Here is a 22952-nt window from a genome sequence, read left to right as displayed (position 1 = left end):
CATCTCCTCCTCTAGTAACAGAAAAATCTGGTACAGTACTTCGACAAAGCAGCACCTCTGTCACATGCAACATTAGCCACAAGGTGGGGGGGAAGGTGAGCACTGGCCCTCTAAACAACAGAATAAGACATTTGGAGCGATATGAATGCCTCTGTCATTTAAATGCCTTTGAACCCAATGAGGAAGAAGTGAAATTGGGTTGCTACAACTCCCATCCCCAAATTGGGAATAAAACACTGCAGATGTAGACAATTCTTTTTCAAATCAGGTATTTTGCGTAAGCAGGCTCATCCTTGCAGGATCAGTGGAGGGAAAATTTATTATTTAAAAAAGGTATAAGAGAATAAGGGGATCTCTTTTCCAAAATTAAAGAACCATCTGAAAGATTCAAATAGGACCTGTTGGTTGACGATTTCCAAGCGTGATTCTTTCAAATGAGTTTTCAGCCATTCAGTAGCTCTGGAAGATGGGTCTATCAAAAATGGGCAAACTTTACTCTGTTAAAAAAAAAGGAGGGGGGAGAAATGTGTTTCAATCATGTTTCTGTTTGAAAGAAACTACACAACTATATAATTTGTATTAAAACACCCTATTAACAATCCTAAAAGGAAGTAATGAAAAGCTGAAAATGTTTGCACTGGGTACAGCAATCATAGTGTATAAAGAAAAAAAGGTATCACAGGAAGGGGGAGGGAAACATAGGAAATAAAATTCCATGTGTAAAGCATTCCCAATTTAACATTGCAGTATCCTTCTTAGATATTCAACTATTACCAGGATTTCAAATGCAGGGAAAGAAATTTTAAATGCTTAATTGTTCACTTGGGGATACTGGGGGAGACACTGTTTTACTTACTTATTATTTATTAAATTTATATCCCACCCTTCCTCGCAAAGGAGCCCAAGATTTCCTAGATAATCTAATATAGCATTCATGGGATCATGGGTCCACTCCACAGACAACATTGAGTAGAGGCAGAAAATGATCTAAAAGACTGCAATGAGGAGAAAAAGTGACAGACAACCTCATTCTTCACTTGCACCCCCTAGACAGCCAGGTTGCAGCCTTCCCCACTGCACACACTATCTCAGTACGAGAGTACTATCATGCTACACAGGCAGTGCCTCCAAAAGAATAAAAAAGCAATACAATTTACCTGTAAAATCACAAGGGCATTTTCTATTGACAGATCATCCGAGGGCAACCCTTCACTTTTCCAAATCAATTGCTCACTCTCTGTGCTCAGGAATCGCATGAGATCAAATTCTAACAAACAGAAGACGCTTCTTTTAATTCCATTAAATTTGCTAGAGCATTTTATGTTTGTATGGCTTCTCACCATTTGGATGAGCATCCAGGGCATATTAAATTGTGGTTACCTCCCCATATGTGTGTGTTATTTCATTAAGGGGCCTCATAAAATAAATAAATTGATCACTGAGAGCTGGTTGGAGAGACAACCTCTTATATAGAACACATAACTTGCTTTCATTGGATTCTAAAGCACAATCCGCACACAAAAGTCAAAACAGATTATCTGTTTCTAAGCAGAGAGTGGCTGATATTATTTTGTTCAAGTTCTATTTGAAGCGGTTTCAGGAGTCCCCCCCCCTTCCCTTGATGTAGAGAGGTTCCCTATGACTATGTTTGAATAAAAGAGTTACAACTCTGGCTTCCCAGTACAACACTACTGACTAATCAATGTTCTTGTTGTTTAGTCTTTCAGTCGTGTCCGACTCTTCGTGACCCCATGGACCAGAGCACGCCAGGCACTCCTGTCTTCCACTGTCACCCGCAGTTTGGTCAGATTCATGTTTGTAGCTTCGAGAACCCTGTCTAACCATCTTGTCCTCTGTCGTCCCCTTCTCCTTGTGCCCTCCATCTTTCCCAACATCAGGGTCTTTTCCAGTGAGTCTTCTCTTCTCATGAGGTGGCCAAAGTATTGGAGCCTCAGCTTCCCGATCTGTCCTTCCAGTGAGCACTCAGGGCTGATTTCCTTAAGAATGGATGCATTTGATCTTCTTGCAGTCCATGGGACTCTCAAGAGTTTCCTCCAGCAATTTGAATCAATGTTCAATAGCCCATAATTATACCTTATAATTCTGATTAATATTTTATTTATTTTCATATCAAAGATATAGCAATACCTACTTTCCAGATTAGCTGATTTTGTCCATGAATCCAAACTTGCTTTTCTTTGATCTTCAGGCGCAGCAGAAAGATAAGTAATGAATGCAGCAGACAGTTGAGCCCTCATTGGCAGTGTACTCAATTCATCTGCTATCTCTGAAACCTGAAAATAGATTTCCAACATGATATTGTTATTTCTTTGTGTACTTACCGGTAAGTGAATTTTTTTACATGAGTAGAGAAGTCTTATTAAATAATATTATAGCCACACTGGTAACTTTGTCAGCCTTGAATAATTTTCAGGGTCACAAGACAGACAACATGTAGAAATGCATCCTGGACCCATTGCACATCTCATTCACTCCATCTTCACATGCAACGACTTCAGCTTAAATGCCTGCGAAAATACTGCAGGCAAGTATAGGCTAGGCATAGTTTCTTCACTATCATGTGCTAAAGCTTTTATAGAAAGATTTTTTTTTTTATGTTCTCTAGTAAATCTCCAGGGGACGCGGGTGGCGCTGTGGGTTAAACCACAGAGCCTAGGACTTGCCGATCAGAAGGTTGGCGGTTCAAATCCCTGAAACGGGGTGAACTCCCGTTGCTCTGTCCCTGCTCCTGCCAACCTAGCAGTTTGAAAGCACGTCAAAGGACAAGTAGATAAATAGGTACTGCTCTGGCGGGAAGGTAAAAGGCATTACCGTGCGCTGCTCTGGTTCGCCAGAAGCGGCTTAAGTCATGCTGGCCACGTGACCCGGAAGCTGTACACCGGCTCCCTCGGCCAATAAAGCGAGATGAGTGCCGCAACCCCAGAGTCAGCCACGACTGGACCTAATGGTCAGGGGTCCCTTTTTTACCTTTACCTTTACCTAGTGAATCTCCACTGAGCACAGAACATCACTGGGGATTGGGAAAAGCATGGTAGATAACTCTGTGAGCTGAATCTTGTGTTAGACAAGTTCCAGGTAATTGTAAAATGAGAGAACTGTGCTACCAAAACCTTTGAAAATAGCCCCAAAACTGAGGTAAAGTGGTACCATTGGATACTGTAGATGAAGTGGAGGTCCTTTCTATGGAATAGATGAACTGGAAAATAAAAGTATGCCTCCCAAAGTCAGTTCAGGGCCTTTAAAAGGTTTTTAATACTTAAGGCAATCAAACCTAGCATAGAGATGGGCCACAGTCTGTAGTGTCGCAACAGAAGACAATAAATACATTGTTCATGTTGCCTGCTATTGAAGGCACCTATTGCCTTCACTAGAAGAGGGGTGTGTGAAATGAAGCTATGCTTATTCAACAGTAAGGAACCCCAGATTAATTGCTAGGAAACCAAAATCAGAAGAACTAAAACTGAAAGCAAGAGGTGAATGCCAAGCAATACGCAACAGTAAAATACAGTGGTGCCCCGCAAGACGAATGCCTCGCAAGACGGAAAACCCGCTAGACGAAAGGGTTTTCAGTTTTGGAGGTGCTTCGCAAAACGAATTTGCTATGGGCTTGCTTCGCAAGACGAAAATGTCTTGCGAGTTCCTGCGGGGTTTTTTCCCCTCGCCCCCCTTTTTCCCAAACCGCTTAACAGCGGTTCGCTAAAACGCTCAACAGCTGATCGCTAAGGCGCTAATCCGCTAATCCCTTAAACCTTTAATAGCCTCTAATAGCCTTTTAGCAGCTAATCCGCTAATCCCTTAAACCTTTAATAGCCTCTAATAGCCTTTTAGCAGCTAATCCGCTAATCCCTTAAGCCTTTAATAGCCGCTAATAGCCTTTTAGCAGCTAATCTGCTAATCCCTTAAGCCTTTAATAGCCGCTAATAGCCGTTAATAGCGCTAATAGCGCTAATCCGCTAATGGGCTTGCTTCGCAAGACGAAAGAAACTGCAAGACGAAGAGACTCGCAGAACGGATTCTTTTCGTCTTGCGAGGCACCACTGTAATTCCACACAATTACTCTAGTGTAGAATGTCATACCGTACAGAATAAAAATTTAAATCATAAAAAATTGTCCAGTAGCACCTTATACACCAACTAAGTTTGTTCTGGTATAAGCTTTCGTGTGCATGTGCACTTCTTCAGATACACACGAAAAACATGCACACGAAAGCTTATACCAGAACAAACTTAGTTGGTCTATAAGGTGCTACTGGACAATTTTTTTTTTTTTATTTTTTTTTTGACTGCATCAGACCAACACGGCTATCTAGCTGAATCTAGAATACTGCACAGATATATTTAAGCTTTCTGAAAATAAAACACTAACTTAAGTTTGAAGAAGAAAAGGCATATTTTTATTGAAGCTTTAGCAACCAACCTGTGAGTTCCATCTCTTATGCTCCCTATCAAGTTGCTTGATCAATATTTCTGCAGCTTTCACTGTCTCTTGTGCTTTAGCAACTTCTGCTTCAAGCTTAGCTGCCTCACTTGTTCTGGCCTGGAACCTGTGGACCAACTGAACTGTTAAGACTTAAGGAACAAAAGAATGCGTTTCGACATAAAGCCTTTTTTAATTTCAAAAGGATAGCAATGGTCACTTTTTGTAAAACATTTCAAGGCAATTTAACAATGAAAAAACATCAACAAGAATGTACATAATAATAATTTAAGTCCAATACAGATACGGTCAGGTGGAGAAATTTCCACTTAAAAGGACTATTGGAAAACAAAAGTCTTCAACAGGTGCTGAAAAGATAAAAGATAGGACCAGTCTGGTATGTAACAGCAGAGATTTGAAAGAGTAGGTGCCACTAAATGCCCGATTGCTACATCTTCTGGAGGAATCCTGATGGAATTGTGCCTGCAGGAGGCCCTCTTCTATAGATTGCTTTGTTTGGTTGAGATATATATTTGGTGAGATTATCTTTTAGGTATTCTTGTCCCACTCTGTACACAAGTACCAATAGATGGGACATAATTAAAAGTTCTAATCAATTAATTAAAACTGTAAAGTGTTTGGATGAAAAATACCCACCTATCTCTTAATTCTGCAACCCTTTCACCAACAGAATTAACCAAATCTTCTAGCTTCTTTTTTCTGTCTTCTGTTTTCCTAAGATTACTGAAATATATTAAGAATAATAATTGAGATCCTTACCAATCAACACACACGCAAAAATGTAGGCACCTTTCAAAGATGGATGTTTCCAATGTGCATTACTTACGCTTCAAGGCCTGCCTGTTCAGTTTCCAGAGGTTGAATTCGTTCCAGGACATAAGAATATTGAACATTGGCTTTAACCCATGCAGCTAAGGGTGCTGCTGCAGTACTGGCCCTTTTAGCATTCTGAAATATTGAAACATACTCACATTATCGTGAGAAGGCATGCATCCATTTTAACTGTTTAAATACACTTCTATACTGTAAATATAATGCTTCCATCCCCACACATAAAATAAGCAATACAGAATCACTGGAAATTGTATCCTGCATTAAACCAATAACATAATTAACTTACAAAGCAGCACTGTCATTTCAATGTATAAAAATAAATAAGCTTTTCCCCCTTTCCCACCATTTCTGTAACGTTGGATGATGAGCGATTCCAATATGTAATTCATTTAATCAGTATTTATTATTTCATTTTATAGTTCTTTTTTACTAGCTCTTTATTCTGCCTTTCAAATGTACTAAACCACAAAAATGTTTACAGCTTCAAACTGTGTTACAATATATTTAAAAATAAATTGAAAATTGAGTAGTCAAGCATAACACTACAGAGTAATTTTACGTGTGCCTTCTGTGAAGTAAGTGTGGCTTAGTTCAATGGAATTTACTCTCAGGGAAGTGCGTATAGGGTTGCAATTTGAAGTAGAAGCAGCAAACAACCAGTTGCAAAAGCACACTGTCATAAAATTGTTAAGTACACAAAGAAATTACCTTTGGCTCAAAAGATCCCTTATTTTTAGCTAGAAGTTCTTCCACACTCTCACGGATTTCCTTTGGAATATTTCGAGCATCAAAGGTTGCAATATCTTCCCTCACGCCTCTTTTGGCAAGAAAACTGCAAAATATATTAAATGACTGAATACAAAGGCAGAAATGGCCACTTCGTAACAGGTATCGCTATGGTCTTTCTTTGGTATTCAGAACAAAATACATAATCTTTGGAAAAGATATATAACCAAGTTGTTTTTCTTAACGATATTTTCCCCTGGATTTTATTCCTAGGAGAGGTAGGCAAGCAAGAAAGGTGCATAGCTGTCAACTTTTCCCTTTTCTTGCGAAGACTCCTATTCATAGACTCATAGAATCATAGAATCATAGAGTTGGAAGAGACCACAAGGGCCATCGAGTCCAACCCCCTGCCAAGCAGGAAACACCATCAGAGCACTCCTGACATATGGTTGTCAAGCCTCTGCTTAAAGACCTCCAAAGAAGGAGACTCCACCACACTCCTTGGCAGCAAATTCCACTGTCGAACAGCTCTTACTGTCAGGAAGTTCTTCCTATTCTTCGGAATAAGGGAATTTCCCTTTTTAAAAAGGGAAATGTTGACAGCTATGGCAAGGTATCAGAGCAGCAGCAGACAGCATGATGGCAGTTACCTGGTCTCCCAATATCTAATCCCTGCTGCTTCCTGGGGGGAGAGGGAGCAGGGAGGTAAGTGTAGTGCAAATGCACCAGCAGGGCCGGTCTAGCACTCCTGCCAATGTGTTTGCATTGGACTGACTTCCCCACCCACTCTGTCCCCATAAGCAGCAGCAACTCAGCTGTTGGGAGGTCAGGTAATTCCGCCCCACCCTACAACACCATCCGCAAAGGCATCAGATTCTGCTTGATCTGGACTATTCCCAATCCGGATGACTTGGGTTTCAATATTTTTACTGCGATTTTATTAATGTGTATTCGTTGACGTCACTTGAAGGCAACCTTGGAAGGATTTCTGTCCTGAGAGGCAGGCTATATACAGTGGTACCTCGGGTTAAGTACTTAATTTGTTCCAGAGGTCCGTACTTAACCTGAAACTGTTCTTAACCTGAAGCACCACTTTAGCTAATGGGGCCTCCCGCTGCCGCTGCGCCGCCGGAGCATGATTTCTGTTCTCATCCTGAAGCAAAGTTCTTAACCCAAGGTACTATTTCTGGGTTAGCGGAGTCTGTAACCTGAAGTGTCTGTAACCTGAAGCATATGTAACCTGAGGTACCACTGTATAATGAAATAAATAAATAAATTCTTCAATTACCTCTTCATGCTCACCCATGATGTATCAAAGATTCCCATCAACCGCAAGACACCCTCTAGTATATCTCTAATTATGTCAGGTGGCATACGCAGAGAGCGGATTTCTGACAGAGATTCTGGCTTGATATTTCCAACGGCTAGTTTAGCTTCATTAACCAGTGGCTAAAACAAGAAAAATAGAAAAATTACCAAAGTTGATTAGTTTTAACAAAACTTTAACTTCACCTTTTTAATTGCAGCTACAATGTCTCAAGAATCTTAAAGCTTAATTAAAAGCAGGTGGCAATAAGTGGGAAATATTAATTTAGTTCTTATGGTCACTGTTTATGAAAAATGGATGAGAGGGGATTGGGCAGGGGGTGCAATAATAAGCAATACAGTGGTACCTCGGGTTAAGTACTTAATTTGCTCCAGAGGTCCATTCTTAACTTGAAACTGTTCTTAACCTGAGGTACCACTTTAGCTAATGGGGCCTCCCGCTGCCGCCACGCTGCCAGAGCATGATTTCTGTTCTCATCCTGAAGCAAAGTTCTTAACCCGAGGTACTATTTCTGGGTTAGCGGAGTCTGTAACCTGAAGTGTATGTAACCTGAAGCGTATGTAACCTGAGATACCACTGTACTCCCCTCCTGTCCAATTTTCCCACTGTGACCACTAACGAACCTTTCCACATTCTGCTACGCTCCCAACCCCTCCCCTTGGCCCCTTGCTTATTAAGTGTGTTCTTTCCGTTCCTCATTTCACTGCCACAAACATGGCTAGTTTCTTCACTCCTTGTCGGGCGTGAAGCTGGAGGTTCATGCTGGGGCCAGAATTTGCATAGTTCCACAATACAGCTGAAGGGCCATAGAAAGTACCAAAAAGGAAAAGAAGCAGACAGGGACCAGAACACTAGAAAATGAGGAGGCTGCTAAGAGAAAGCAAAGAGGAAGAAGAAAAGATAATGGAAAGGAGAAGTAAGGAGTCAATGAGGAGCCACAGCTTCCAGGCAGAGAACTGAGAGCATGTCACATGACAGCAGAGACCCCCTCAAAAAGTGATGAGAAGCAACATGATACTAGCCAGAGAGAGGCTTCTTACCCCAATACTCATCTCTTCCTAACTTCCTGCCCCTCCAATCACTCCAAGTCTTGCTGCTCTGTCAGAAAGAAAATAATCCTACTCCCATTAATTTAATGGCCTATCCAGCCATGCCGTGGAGATTATCTCCACAGGGACCAAAGTTAGCTTTAAGAAGCTAACATGAAAATAAATGGAGATGCTCACATCCTTTTGTTTTTACTCTAGCCAACATTCAAAGCCATTATGCACTCAAGCATGTCTTTTTCAGTACTTGTCCCCTTAAAATATACATAACTCATTCTTGATTGCACATCAAGAAAATAATGGAGCACAAATAAAAGCTCCATGAAGCTCCATTATGTTCTTTGTGTTTTATAAACCAGGATCTAAAGCCAATAAAGTTCCATTGTTATTACCTGAACCTCTCTCAGTTCATCCTCAATTATCGTTTTTCTTTCTTCGATTTTTACAACTTCTTGCGCTATTTTTTGTTTTATTTTCTCCATTTCTGATTTCTGTTCACTTGCATCCTATAAGAAAAAAGGTATTATCCACAGGAGCTAAGAACATGGGTCGTCCCCCCCCCTATTTCTTGTGTTTGAATACTGCACCGCAACATGAGGACTTTTACCCTTTATGGTGATTTGTACTAGTGCACAGATCACTCTGGTGCATTGATGCAGAGGCTCACAGGATCAGACAAAAACCCTGCTTCCCCTGGCCTTAAGACTCAACCCAGCCCTTATTATAGCACAGCAGCAGTCACCCACAGTTAGGTTGCTCTCTCGCTCTATAAATATATATATTGATTGATTGATTGATTGATGGACTGATTGATTGAATTTATATACCACCCTATGGCTGGAGGTCTCAGGGTAGTTCACAGAATAAAATCAAAATATAAAACCTCCTATATTTCAAGATAACAGATCTAATATTCAGAAGTCCTACAGCCCTAAGAACAATTTTATATTAGATCCAACATGTTAAATCTTGCAATGTTGACAATGGCAAGAAATTTCGCCAACGTTTTTCTCTGCCAATGGTGGCTTTTGCAGAAATCTCTTATCAGTTTCTGCTTCATGCTATTCTCTCCCTACCACCTTACCTTTATTTTTATTTATTTAAAGATTTCCATGCAGACTTTTTGACAGTAGTGGACATGACTTCTCAACAACTTACTGGGAGGAAGAGAGCAGGCAGGCAGGTCATTGCAGTGCGTACACATCTGTGAAGCCAATCTGGCGCTCTTGCCAGTGTGTTTGCACCCTCCCCACCCTTTCTCTTCCTGATCAGAGCAGTAGCTCATCTGTCGGGAGGTTAAGTGAGCAATGTCACCCCAGCACACGTCCAGTGCTGTTTTTAGAAGGAAAGCACTCTCAGTGCAGCTTGCATTAAACACTTGTCAAATACACAAGAAAATTAAACCAGCAGTTAAAACACTGCAAAAAGCAGCAGAGTACTCTTACGAAATTAAAGGGAGTAATTTACAATCAACATGTTTAAAACCAGCAATATACCAGTAAGCCTTTAAAAACTTCAAAACAGCACCATCATTAAAAGCAGCTCGGAATAAATGGGTTTTCGAGGCTCATTTAAAAGCCAGCACTGAAGGGGATGCTCCCCTCTCTCCAGAGAATTCACCTTTCTTTACTAACTGCACTCTTTTTCTCCACCTTTCTATGCCTTGTTGATTACTTCATTTAATCTTTTTGAGCATCTTTACCAGCATGCTATCAACTGGACAGTCTCCATTCTCAACCTTCCTGTAATGCATTTGGTACTTTATGTTTATACACATTACCTGCATAGAAACAGTAATTTCTTGGAGCGCAGCATCAGCTTCACCTTGCTTCATTTTCAGCAATATACTTTGTTCTTCAGCTTTCCTGTTCAATTCATCAACAAGAGCTTTTGCTTCATTCAGTTTAGCTACTCCAGCCTAATTGACAAGTGGAGAGTGAATAAATGTCATTTATATAGTAAGAAATATACAGAAACAATACCTCCTTTTTTGGACAAAAAAAAATACAAGACAAACACATTGTTTTGGAAAGATAATATAAATCCAAAGTAATCTATGTCTTATATACCTGCAAATGGCTTTGCCTTTTTATCAGCTCTGCTCTTTTGCCATTATGGATGGCACGATACATATGAAGGAAAGTCAAGTATCTTCTGGGCGTAGCTCCATAGGGTTTACATGAGTCATGGATCATCAAAAATGACTTCAGGAACTCCGAATCACCTATAAAACATGTTTAGAAAATCAGCATTTATATGTAGGCAAGAAGAAGAGGAGTTTGGATTTTGATATCCCACTTTATCACTACCCTAAGGACAGTGGCGTAGCGTGGGTTGTCAGCACCCGGGGCAAGGCAAGTAATTTGCACCCCCTAACCCGTGGATTTGCGCCCCCTAACCCTAACCCCCAGATGTTGCACCCGGTGCGGCCACCCCCCCTGCACTCCCCACTCTACGCCACTGCCTAAGGAGTCTCAAAGCGGCTAACATTCTCCTTTCCCTTCCTCCCCCACAACAAACACTCTGTGAGGTGAGTGGGGCTGAGAGACTTCAAGAAGTGTGACTGGCCCAAGGTCACCCAGCAGCTGCATGTAGAGGAGCGGGGAAGCGAACTCGGTTCACCAGAAACAAGACTACCACTCTTAACCACTACACCACACTGGCAAAGAATATACAAACACAACTATAACAAAAAAAATATATGATTTGAAGCATGGCAGAAAAGGAACTGTTGTTCTCATCTAAAAGGTGTTTCTCCTTCGATGATTTGAAGCTCTCAAGCGGGAATGAGTTCCACCTGGTGCTCAAAGGCAGAACACACAGTAGTTTTGAGGAAGTAGGTGGCTCTCCTCTCCCCTCAGGAGCCAGTTCCCTTCAAGTCAAGTTACAGACAAATAACACAACAATGCCTTTTATTTCTTTCAAAATGTCTGTGTTTAACCTGAAAAGCCTGAGGGGTATGGGGTGGTAATGCAGTCAACAGCTTGACAAGGCAAGACAGAAAAACTTGGGCAATCCTCCTCAAAAGAACCCTGAGGGGACTCAAATAGCCTGGGTTGAGTGAGGTATATTACATCCTCTGTGTCATCAGAGCTGTTCCTCCATGTGCCTCTCATCTGCCAATCAATTGAAGAGAGTAATCCCCACTCCAGTAGGCCCAGGCTTCTTTTCAACAAGCTGCTGTATAGTGTACAACATGAGCAACTATAGCCCTGCCTGAGACCTACATGGCAATGGACACTGATAGCAAACAAATTTTAGTACAGTTGTACCTTGGTTGACAAACGCCTTAGCCGTCAAACGTTTTGGCTCCTGGACCCCGCAAACCCAGGAGTGTGTGTTCCGGTTTGTGAACGTTCTTTTGGAAGCTGAACATCCGGCGGGGCTTCCGATTGGCTGAGGGAAGCTCCTGCAGCCAATCAGAAGCCATGCCTTGGAAGTCAAACAGCCTTCTGGAACAGATTCCATTTGGCTTCCAAGGTACGACTGTACAATAACAGTGCAAAGCCAAAGGGCCTACAACATGACTCGTCTATCGTCCATTTCTCTAACAAAAGTTTGTACATGCAGGGGGAGGGGGTTATAAAGCCAGGGCTTCATTCAGCAGCACTTGGCATGAATGTGAGGTATTTGTTCAGTTGAAGGTATCAGTGGAAAGTTACAGGTTTCTTCTTCTTTGGCAATCACTCGTAGCTGAGTAAGTTTGTCTTCCATGAACACAGTCTTAACAGTATCTCCGTAAGTGACTGTGGAGGCCAATTCTGGATGCACATGACCTTCCACAGTAGAAGTGGGGATGATTAATGTTGATTAATTTCAGTTGGTCAACTCTGAGTAGGATGTAGCTGAATAGACTCATAGGATCTACGCTGGACAAAGGCAGGAAACAAACTGAAACATAAGAGAGCTACTTCCTCAAACTATCTGTGTTTCTTGCTTTCAGGCACTAGGTTGAACTAGATTCCATTTGAGGATCTTCATCATCCATGGGAAAAGAAAATGTCATCCCAGGCATTTTCTTTTAAAAGTATTAGAGTAAATTTAAAGCTGCTAGTTTTAGTTTCTAGTATTACCCGTTTTGACTAGACTCATGTTTATTATGTATCTTCTGTATATACATTATTCACTGCAGGTCACTTTTCCTACTGAAATTCTACCCAAGGTTGATAAAATCAAATTATACCATTGGTTTACTAATTTTGTATAGAATGGGTCATAATTTAATGTCTAAATGTCTTCAATATTTCTTGTTACTTACACAACAGTTTTGAAAGTAACTCTAAGTGCTTAAAGGAATAAGCAAATATCTCACCAGAATTCTTCTTTCTGCGTTCCTTTGATGTTTTAGTTTTTTCTTTTTCATCTGATTCAATAAACAACATTTCAGGTATCTAAAACATGAAGATAAAAACAAATAGTATCACTGGATATTTTTATTGCAAGTAGATATTTACCAAGGAAATATCATTGCATGGGTGCCACCCATTCCAAGCTTAAGAAAGAATCCTGGGTGCTCCTAGAGTGGTTAGTTCTGACAAAATGGAGCTGAGCACAAGGAAAAGGCTTCTTAATGCCCTCCCACCAGATGTCAAAGAGAACAACAACTACCAGACTTTTAGAAGACATTTGAAGGCAGTCCTGTTTAGGGAAGCTTTTAATGTTTGATGTATTACACTATTTTAATATTTTTTGGAAGCCGCCCAGAGTGGCTGGGGAAGCCCAGCCAGATGGGTGGGGTATAAATAATAAATTATTATTATTATTATTAGGCTTGGACACTTAGAGTAATCTCGAGGTTACACTGCTTCCACACCTCAGAAGCAGATGCAGAGATGAAAAAGTAGGTGTAAGTCCAGTGGTGTAAGTACCTCTGGTTACGTACTTAATTCGTTCCGGAGGTCCATTCTTAACCTGAAACTGTTCTTAACCTGAAGCACCACTTTAGCTAATGGGGCCTCTCTCTGCTGCCGCGCCGCCACAGCGCGATTTCTGTTCTCATCCTGAAGCAAAGTTCTTAACCCGAGGTATTATTTCTGGGTTAGCGGAGTCTGTAACCTGAAGTGTATGTAGCCCGAGGTACCACTGTAGGTGTAAACACCTACTTTGGGGTAAAAAGATGATGAGTGAAACCAGTCTAGAATCATTTAAGATGAAGTAAAGGCTACAGCTACATAGAACAGTAGTCCTCTTGCTCATTCCCTGGATAGCCTGTCGTTCACAATAACTGCTATCCCTCTATTTCAGTAATTAAATAAAATTGTGTAACTTTTAATACATGAATACAGAAGCAACAGAAATGAATCCTAGAGGGCATTAAATACACTGAATGGAACTTTAGTATTTCTCTCTGTGCTTACCTTCTTCATACTGTTTTCAGACCAACTCTCCATCCAGAGGACCTGACATTTCTTATGAAGGGCAGGATTACTTTCGCAATTTATTGTGAAGTTCAGATTAGTAGAATCCATAATCAACACAACATGAAGGTTCTGTTGAATTCCTAAAATGTAAACAGTGCATTTGTAAATCATAAACGTTGTGTTTAACACTTTACCTAACATTTTTATATGATATTAGGGGCTGCGCACCTGCTTGCTTCTTTTACATCACAACCACAAGCTGGAGACAAAAAACCCACCTCCAGGCTACATGGATTCTGTTTTGAAAAAGTATCCAGTAGGACAGCAATTATTATGTGTTTATATAACCTAATAAATATCAAATTTTAGTAATAGACATTTTTTATCATATATACTTGTAAAATTGCCATGTTTCTCCCCAGATTCATTTGTAATGACTCACATACATACACAAATACATACATACTGTGATTCACTTACTGTAAGTGAAATAGTTAAAAACTGGTCCTGTAAATCCATCTTGTGATGCTTGATCTTTCAGTGGAGACAGGAGTGGCTCTAATTCTTCTATTGTGTACAAGCCAGGAACCTCACCTATTTCAGGAACAGGTTTTTTTAAAAAATCTAAAATTACTAAAATCATTTTCAGCATTCCATTTTGCAAACAATTAAATAAATGTTTTATAACTTCTTTACTTGAAAATATTTTAATTCGAACATAAAATGAGATAAAGCAAAATACAACAGTCTTACATTTTTCTCCTTTTTTAGCTGAAATTTTAAAAATCTGTACAGGAAAAGCCAATACTCTTCCATATCACTATAAAATAAACAATTAATTTACTATTTCCTCAAGAAATCCTAACCAGCTTTTTGCTTTAGGATGCAGGCTTCTTAATTCTTCTCTTATGTAAGCCACGATGATGCCAGGAAATGTCCAAATGGCCATGGTTTCCCAGTCACAGTTACTAGAAAACTATGGCAGCCAGCTTCTGGAACAAGCCAAGATCTTAAATCATAGTTCAAAGTTGTCTGAGATTCTGGCTAGTTCTTAACTTAAGAGTAACCACAGTCTATATTGGTTCAGGCAACAATACAAACAACAGTTAATCCACAATGGAAGCAAAAGCTTCTAAAAAACATGAGGAGGAAGAAGAAAACACAAGCCGGGGCTGGGGGAGATCACATAGATCAATTCTTGTAGCACTGAACTGTTGACAAGTGATATGTTTGAAGGCCATTGTACTTTACAAGACACAGCTAGAATTCAGGGCCTATTGAAATTTGCAGCAGCCATCACATCAGGCCCTATTGTAGGCCACTGACCTCTTATTGTAATCTCACCTGACGATAGCAAGCTGTTGATCATCTCAAGAAATGTGGATTGGACAAACTGATAGTCCTCAAGCAACAACACAACATGTTGAGCTTCAATTCCCGCAAGCTGCATCACCTGGAAAAATGGAATAGATTGTTTATGGGAAGATATATCAACCTGCCAAATCAGCAGAATTGAAACATCACTAATAAATTATCTGAAATACTGAAACTAAAGTTCTCAAAATAAAATCTGTTTCACACTTCAACCTAGGATTACATAGGATCTATATTTTCATGGTATAAACAAATGCAGCAAGCCACATAATATTTCAACACAAAAGCTATAAGCACATGATTTGAAGCTAAATGCAGTGAGAGGTGCCTGGTCTCAACTATTTTACTGCAGTTTTTGGTTTATTTACTGTGTTTAACATCAACAAAGGTTTATTTGACAAATTATAAAATAATTAAATAATTCAAAATATTTTAAAGAAAAAAATAGTTTATGATGTGAAGTTATTGAGACAGTTGATATATTTCTAATGATACTCTCCTCCTCATAGCCAGATATACAGACAAGATTGAGGGGGGAAAGAAACAAAACACAAAAGTATGGGAGGGACAGATAACACTTTTAAAAGGTGAACGGTATTAATCCAGAAATCTTGTCCAAACTAAAGCAGCTAATGGATGAACAGAAGAAACTGGAAATCCCTGAATTTCTACTTATTTATAAAGACCACTTTAAAATAATTTAAGAAGGTCTATATAGCACCATTCAGTTCAGCTTGTCACATATAAATAGCACACAGCATAATGTTTCAACTCCTATAGACAACAGATTGTCCAATATGGAATCTTTCAATAGTGATCTTCCTTTGTTTATTTTTTTTGAGAAGCAAGTTTGAATAACATACAATATATATATAGTAACTTACATGTTTCAAATCATTTTTGAACTGCTTCATTTCATAGCCTCTGGAAATTTTGGGTGTAATGAGAACAGCTCCGTGCATGTGACTAACCAATGAAGTAACAGTTCGACGGCCCACTCCACTTTGGCCTGCTAACAGAAGCGACCCTCCAGGAAAACTCAGTACTCTGTCGATTCTAGATACATAATCAAGGACTTCTGGGAACAGCAAAATTTCAATTTCGTGGTTGTCACGCCCATAGTGAATAATGCCCTAAAGAGAAAGAAGTAATAAGTAAACAAATGCAAATGCAACCATTAAATATAACAATATGCAACAGCAGAGACATAATACTGGTTTGTTCCTATGTGGCTTATTGATTCCTGAGCTATACTAGCCAAAATGGAGAATTATAAAAATCCATTTTTATTCTAGAAGATAAAGGTAAAGGGACCCCTGACCGTTAGGTCCAGTCAGGGACGACTTTGGGGTTGCGGCGCTCATCTCACTTTACTGGCCGAGGGAGCCGACATTTGTCTGCAGACAGTTTTTCCGGGTCATGTGGCCTATATGACTAAGCCACTTTCTGGCAAACCAGAGCAGTGCAAGGAAATGCCGCTTACCTTCCCACCGGAGCGGTACCTATGTATCTACTTGCACTGGTGTGCTTTCGAACTGCTAGGTTGGCAGGAGCAGGGACTGAGCAACGGGAGCTCATCCCGTCACAGGGATTCGAACCACCGACCTTCTGATCGGCAAGCCCTAGGCTCAATCCACAGCGCCACCCGCATCCCTATTCTAGAGGATAGAAGTTGCTTAATTCATTCTTCATAGGCTTTTCACCTCAATTTGTATTGAGGAAAAATGTTTGTACAGCTGGAAAGTTTGGGTGAGTGATGAAATCTGGTGGCCTGCTGTGAAATTATCTTGCCAGCTATACAAATGGCGTCTATGTTGTTATTATAATACCAAAGTTGTGTCTAGATCTCCTTGATTAGGAATAGAAGAACAGGTGATTCATTGATTCACGCATGTTCATCACTCAATAAGCAGCAAGAAGATATGAAACCACTATCACAGATGAAGCATCACCATCAGTAGTACGTTACATCACCTCAAATGGGACCATTAGTCCTATCTGAAAGGTGGGCATTTGGACACCACCAAGTAGGTTGTGTTCCTCCAGTTTCTTAAAGGCAGGGAAAGATTCACACTCTTCAGGAAGCTTTTGGTCAGCCCTCTCTTGGCTAAGTGTATAAGACACCTAATACTATGGTATATTATTCACATACAGCAGGAGACAATAATTTACCACAAAAGTCTGGGACATGCCATGGGCATTGTGACGGGCGCACCGCGGGGCTTCAACCGGAGCTTGGTGTGCCTGCTGGCCCTGTGCCTGGCGCCCGGCTCAGCGCTGCTGCTGGTGGCACGTTCGGTGGCCGCGCTGGAGCAGCTGGAGGGTGAGCTGTGCGCCACCTGCCCGGTGCTCTGCATGCGTGGCCTGTCAGCCAACCTGGCCTCGGACGACGGGCCGCAGTGCGTGGTGCACGCAGCCTGGGAGCTCTGCGGGGATGGCCAATGGAGCGGCTGCTGCTCATCAACAAAGCCAGTGAGCAGGCGGCACCAAGACACACTCCTGAGCGCGTGCAGAGTATGTTCCTCCTCCAGGTCCGGAGGCAGCTGCGGGACTGGCTTGCAGGGTATTTATATTTTTCAAAATAGAGTCCGGTCCCCCACAAGGTCTGAGGGACAGTGAACCGGCCCCCTAATGAAAGCTGAGCCCTGGATTAAGAGCTTGGAAACTTGATCCTATGCATATTTACACAGAAGTAAGTCCTACAAGCAAGTTTATGAGGGACAACTTTAGCTGTATAAGATGCTGCCTTTAGCAATTGTTTATAGAATAAGCAGCACTGTGTGTTTTTACAGAAGTTGGGGGACTCTTCAGAGCAAATTTTGGGGTAGTGAGGGTGCTACAAAGAGGGAAGCGGAAGTCGCATTGAGTGAGGGAAAGTGTCTGTACAAGTTAGTATTCAGTCCCATATGAATTTCTGAAATACATATATTTAAATATATTCATCTGTTTTGATATACCTTTTTGATGACATCTTTTAGGTCTGCTGAGTTAAGTTTGCCAAGTGGCCTTCCATGGGATGGCAATGTTTGTCCTGGGGCCATAGTGGTTCCTAGTTCATGACGAGCTCCCCATGTTACATAGAAGCTATCTGCAAAAATATAATGACAGTTGGGTCATATTATATTTTATATAAATTTTATTTTAATGCAATAAATATTGGAAACATGAAAACAAAACTAACCATTTTATTTTATTTTACCTGCCATGCTGTCCAAAATATCTGAACCCCAATCTCCTTGAAAAACTTTCATCAAAATATTATCAAATACATGAAGTTCCTTGGATCCAACAATTTTGTCACGAAAGAGCCGGCGGGCTTCATAAGCAACAATTTCCAAAACAGTATCTACCGTGTGTGTTGATGCCCCTATTAAGTATAAATTAATAATATACATTATAGAGTTCAACCTTTGAAATTCTGTATTTCAACAGAAAGTCAAAATTAATGCAGCAATGTAGGTTACATACCAGATGGAGACCATCAAGAAGCAAAGGGGGAAATAAAAATCAAGAATGAAAATGAAGGCTTCAAAACTATTCTAATTCCAAAAGTACATGGTAAAACCAGGCTCTTCATAAGCATTAAACAAAAACAATACAATGGCACTTATTAGGAATTTTAATTTAAGTCATTGGCAGGATAGCTGTCTAAGTATAGTCGCTCCTCATCTTAGCAGCAAGTAAGACAGCAAAATGGTGTGACAAATAAAAGATGTATGCTACATCATAATATTACAGCTCATACTGTCTCTTTTTCATAATGTGAGGAAAGACTTCAGTAGATGTTGCTGTACAGGTCTCTGACTGTAATTGAGATAAAATAATACCTATCTATCTGTCTCTCTATCTATAAAATAAAAGCTTTGCCTTAAACTGATATATCAATTTTTCTGCCAGGGATAATTGCCACAGCTCGCTGTATCAAGAATTCAATGTCAAAAGTTCTGCAGTTTTTCAATTTTGGTTATCCCCCAGCAATAAATGAACAAAGTAAATACTATTGGTTCCTTAGATATTAATTTCTCATTTTGCTCCTCTCAAATGGAGCATGGCATATAGTTTGATGTGTGATGTTTGCCATTTCTGCAAATGGCAGGTTCCAAAACAAGGATACAATGGGACATGGCCACCACATATGCATATGTCACCATACTGACCACAATGTTTACAACCTTTTATACTGTTTGCATTTATTATCTTTGCCAGACATACTGACAATAGTATTGAACCTGAAGCAGCATATGCATCAGAACAGTCTGCAGAGATTAAGAAGCAGCTTGGCAACTTCAACTCCAGCAAAAACTTAACTAGGTGCTTAGTCATAGTCAGAGTTACTCACCTCCTGTTAAATCATATCTGAACAATCCTAGAACCCACTGAGTAAGAATGCATGGTGTGAATAGGTAGTGGCTATGGTCATCTACTGTGAATTTTGCTCGAATCTGGAAATATAAATGATGTCAAAACTACCTTTTACTACAAGACTACCACTTGTTTTCAACAATATATTGTCATAATTTCCTACAATTTTTCTACGAAATATATGCATATACATTTACATGCCTAGAAGCACAATCGTGCACAAGTTTACTTCCTACAAAATTCAACAGGACTTGCTCTCAAGTAAGTGTGCACAGGACTATAGAATTGTTTCATTAGTGAATAGCAAAATAACGGTATTCAGGATATAACTCTTAATCTCAGGGACGAGGGTTTGAGCCCCACATTGCAGGGAGCTGGCCTAAATAACCCTCATAGTCGCTTCCAACTCTATGATTCTATGAATCTTGCTTCCACTGGGGCATTTCAAATATTCACCATTATAAATATGACTACAAAGTTTAAAATCAAGAAAACTTGGATACAGGTAAATCTGGTATACATACAGAAACAGTTTGTAAAGCACAGAGGAAACATAGAACGGGAGACACAATTGAACAGATTCATTTGTGCCACTAGGAATTTTGCTATTTCACCAGGATGTAGAAACTCTTAATAAAGGAGACATAAATTCTACACCAAAGTTTATACTGTTTCATTAGAATCCAAATTAAATCATTTGTACCTGCTCATATACTTGAACCATAGATCCTGCCAACTGATGGATTTTCGCCAAAGATCCCCAAGCAGGATGATTCTTTAGGTTCTTGTGTAGAACAGGTTCTAAATATGCACTATAAATCGTTTGCAACTGATCTCTTTCTGGATAACTAGAAATTAGAATTATAAGTATCAAACTTTCACAGTTACTTTAAATTACTTTGTATTGTTTACTTAGACCTATAACCATCAGTATGAGCCGAACAGACCAAAACTGAAATAAAGTTTGGCTTCTTTGAAGATCTTCATCCAAAAGATTGTGCCAGTATCTGGTTAAAAATGTTAATTTATAAGATCATTACATACAGTGACCATTTTGCACAAAGGTTCTGTTCCTGGACCCCGTGTACATCGGTGGAGTGCGTATAAGCCCGCCCTGCTCCCGTTATGCCCTCTTCCGGAACCGAAAGGACCTGTACATCTGCAGTCCCACATCAATTGGATATGCACAAAATGGTTGCCACCTGTACTATTTTTTATCCAGGAACCAAAAGATGAGTCAGAACCAGACTGCATTAGCTATGCTTTCAATTAGATTAATGCAGGACTACCTTAATATGGAAGGGACGCGGGTGGCGCTGTGGGTTAAACCACAGAGCCTAGGGCTTGCTGATCAGAAGGTTGGCGGTTCGAATCCCCACAACGGGGTGAGCTCCCGTTGCTCAGTCCCAGCTCCTGCCAACCTAGCAGTTCGAAAGCACATCAAAGTGCAAGTAGATAAATAGGTACTGCTCCTTCGAGAAGGTAAACGGCGTTTCCGTGCACTGCTCTGGTTCGCCAGAAGCGGCTTAATCATGCTGGCCACATGACCCGAAAGCTGTACGCCGGCTCCCTCGGCCAATAAAGCGAGATGAGCGCCACAACCCCAGAGTCGGTCACGACTGGACCTAATACCTTTACCTTAATATGGATGATATCCAAGTTTAAGATCATATGACTTTAAGATAATGGGGAGGGTTCTACATGTGTGCACCCAAACATTCTTAGACTCTCTCTTCAGACTTTCCATGCTGAGAGGGAAGGTCTGAAATTGAGCCAGCAGAGGCTCTTTGCTCCCTTCTTTAAAGAGTGGACATGTTCACCCCAAATGTCTAAAGAGAACGTATAAATAAAAATTCTATTCTCCATAAGTGTCAGACTCCAGGGAATTCTCTCCCTTCCCCCGGTGGCTGCAAGGAGCAGAGAAAAACAAAGAGTTCTTACTAATGAGTTTATACAACCATCACGGCAAGAGCCAAAGAATGCAGTTTGCCTCCCTTTAATAGCGTTGCTCCTCCCGCTTCCCTTCCTACCAACAGCACTTCCCCTTGCAGTGGCCACCAGGGGCTAATTGTCTCTGAGACCTTTGCTCTTGCACCCTCAATGAATGCTAAGTTCTAGGAGAAGGGGGATCAGAAATACCCTCCAGTGATAACATCAGCTGGCTGCCCCCTCCCTTCTCCCAACACCTCTCAACTCTTCTGTTCGCCTGTCTCTGAGCTGTGACCTTCCTCAAACCACTGCTGTATTTCCTCTCCTCTGGAAGCTCCAGGAGAAGGGGGGTCGACCTCTACCATTCCTCCTCAATCTCTCCCCCTTCACTCCAGGCCCTGACAATAAGCATACTACTTTTCTGAGGATAATGTATGTTAAGCTATAATTTAGAGAACATAGATGTGTAGAGGAATAAAAAGAGTTCATCAATTCAAAGTCAGTCTAATACATGGAAATATGAAGAATTATCAAGAAGATACTTACTCAATTGCACACAGACGGACAATAGAAGTAAACCTGGAAGTAAGTTTATGCTTTCCCAGTGTTCCCCCAGCAGACATGGAAGCCACAATCTGGATGTTTTCTAACCCCACCCATTCAAGATTTTCATCGTAAAATCCCTGATACGTCAGCACCTTGGGATAAGATAAAATTTACAGAACAGACATATATAAGAAGCAGAAAAAATGTTTAATATTTGTAAGAGGCTTTTTTAAAGACTATGCAAATAGCAGTAACTATGACTAGGTGGTCTAATAAAGGTTAACTCTATGTGAAATGTATATATGCACACATTTCTTCAAGGAGAAATGCTGAATTATGTAAACAAAATCTACTATGGAAAACACATAGATTTCCTGAATTAATTCTGAATGTATGAAATTTCTACAGCATATGAAAGTGCACATGAGGTGGGTAACACTCAAAATGGAAGGCATTGTGAGGAGAACTAGTCACTGGGAAAAGAGGGAAGACATGATTTTATAAGCTGGCGATGCTACAGCAAGCCCACTGTTAGCTGAAGAGACTGCCCAAATCACTACTGATGTTATGAGCCCCATAGAGATATCTAAACAGGGCTGATCAGAGCAAGAGGAAGAATGGGTTGATTGTGAACTGGATCCTGGACAGGAGCCCAGCAACCTGGGAGGCACTGATCTAGGTGCTGGGAAGGGACCAAGTGGGTTGTCAGGAGAGTCCCGCCTCAATGTCATTGGATGCCCCAATTGCCATAGTAGAGCTGCCTGATGACTCGCAACACAAGGTGTAGAATTCCTCCTCATGGTGCACCTGCAAGGTTCATTATGTAGCTTTCATTGAATCTTGATGCACCTCTTTATCTGGGCCTTTGGTACCTTATCTGTATCTATAGACAGAATTCAAACCCACCCCATTCTTTACACTGTAGCTTGCTTTAACTGATTTTAATATTAATATTTTAGTTATTGCAACCCTCCCACTGGAACCTTAAG

At 40.6% G+C, this 22952-nt stretch overlaps 1 protein-coding gene across 1 annotated transcript in view; it reads right to left on the bottom strand.

Moving 5' to 3' along the window:
* DYNC2H1 (dynein cytoplasmic 2 heavy chain 1) overlaps positions 1-22952 on the bottom strand; it is a 154872-nt gene that overhangs the window by 86167 nt on the left and 45753 nt on the right. The window contains exons 45-65 of the mRNA XM_083435941.1: positions 21964-22115; positions 20192-20336; positions 19466-19568; positions 18326-18493; positions 18084-18214; positions 16011-16259; positions 15097-15205; positions 14233-14346; positions 13750-13892; positions 12705-12783; positions 10462-10616; positions 10173-10310; positions 8785-8898; positions 7308-7468; positions 6002-6125; positions 5286-5407; positions 5096-5182; positions 4439-4565; positions 2153-2294; positions 1158-1267; positions 399-497 (exon numbers count right to left, since the gene is read on the bottom strand). Of these exons, the coding sequence (XP_083292067.1) occupies positions 399-497; positions 1158-1267; positions 2153-2294; positions 4439-4565; positions 5096-5182; positions 5286-5407; positions 6002-6125; positions 7308-7468; positions 8785-8898; positions 10173-10310; positions 10462-10616; positions 12705-12783; positions 13750-13892; positions 14233-14346; positions 15097-15205; positions 16011-16259; positions 18084-18214; positions 18326-18493; positions 19466-19568; positions 20192-20336; positions 21964-22115 (2772 nt within the window). The remainder of the gene's footprint in view (positions 1-398; positions 498-1157; positions 1268-2152; positions 2295-4438; positions 4566-5095; positions 5183-5285; positions 5408-6001; positions 6126-7307; positions 7469-8784; positions 8899-10172; positions 10311-10461; positions 10617-12704; positions 12784-13749; positions 13893-14232; positions 14347-15096; positions 15206-16010; positions 16260-18083; positions 18215-18325; positions 18494-19465; positions 19569-20191; positions 20337-21963; positions 22116-22952) is intronic.

The sequence above is a fragment of the Podarcis tiliguerta genome (assembly GCF_965153285.1).
Source record: "Podarcis tiliguerta genome assembly, chromosome: 4".
Classification (NCBI taxonomy): Eukaryota; Metazoa; Chordata; class Lepidosauria; order Squamata; family Lacertidae; genus Podarcis; species Podarcis tiliguerta.
Note: the sequence above shows the minus strand (reverse complement) of the source record. Positions and strands in the feature narration are given on the sequence as shown.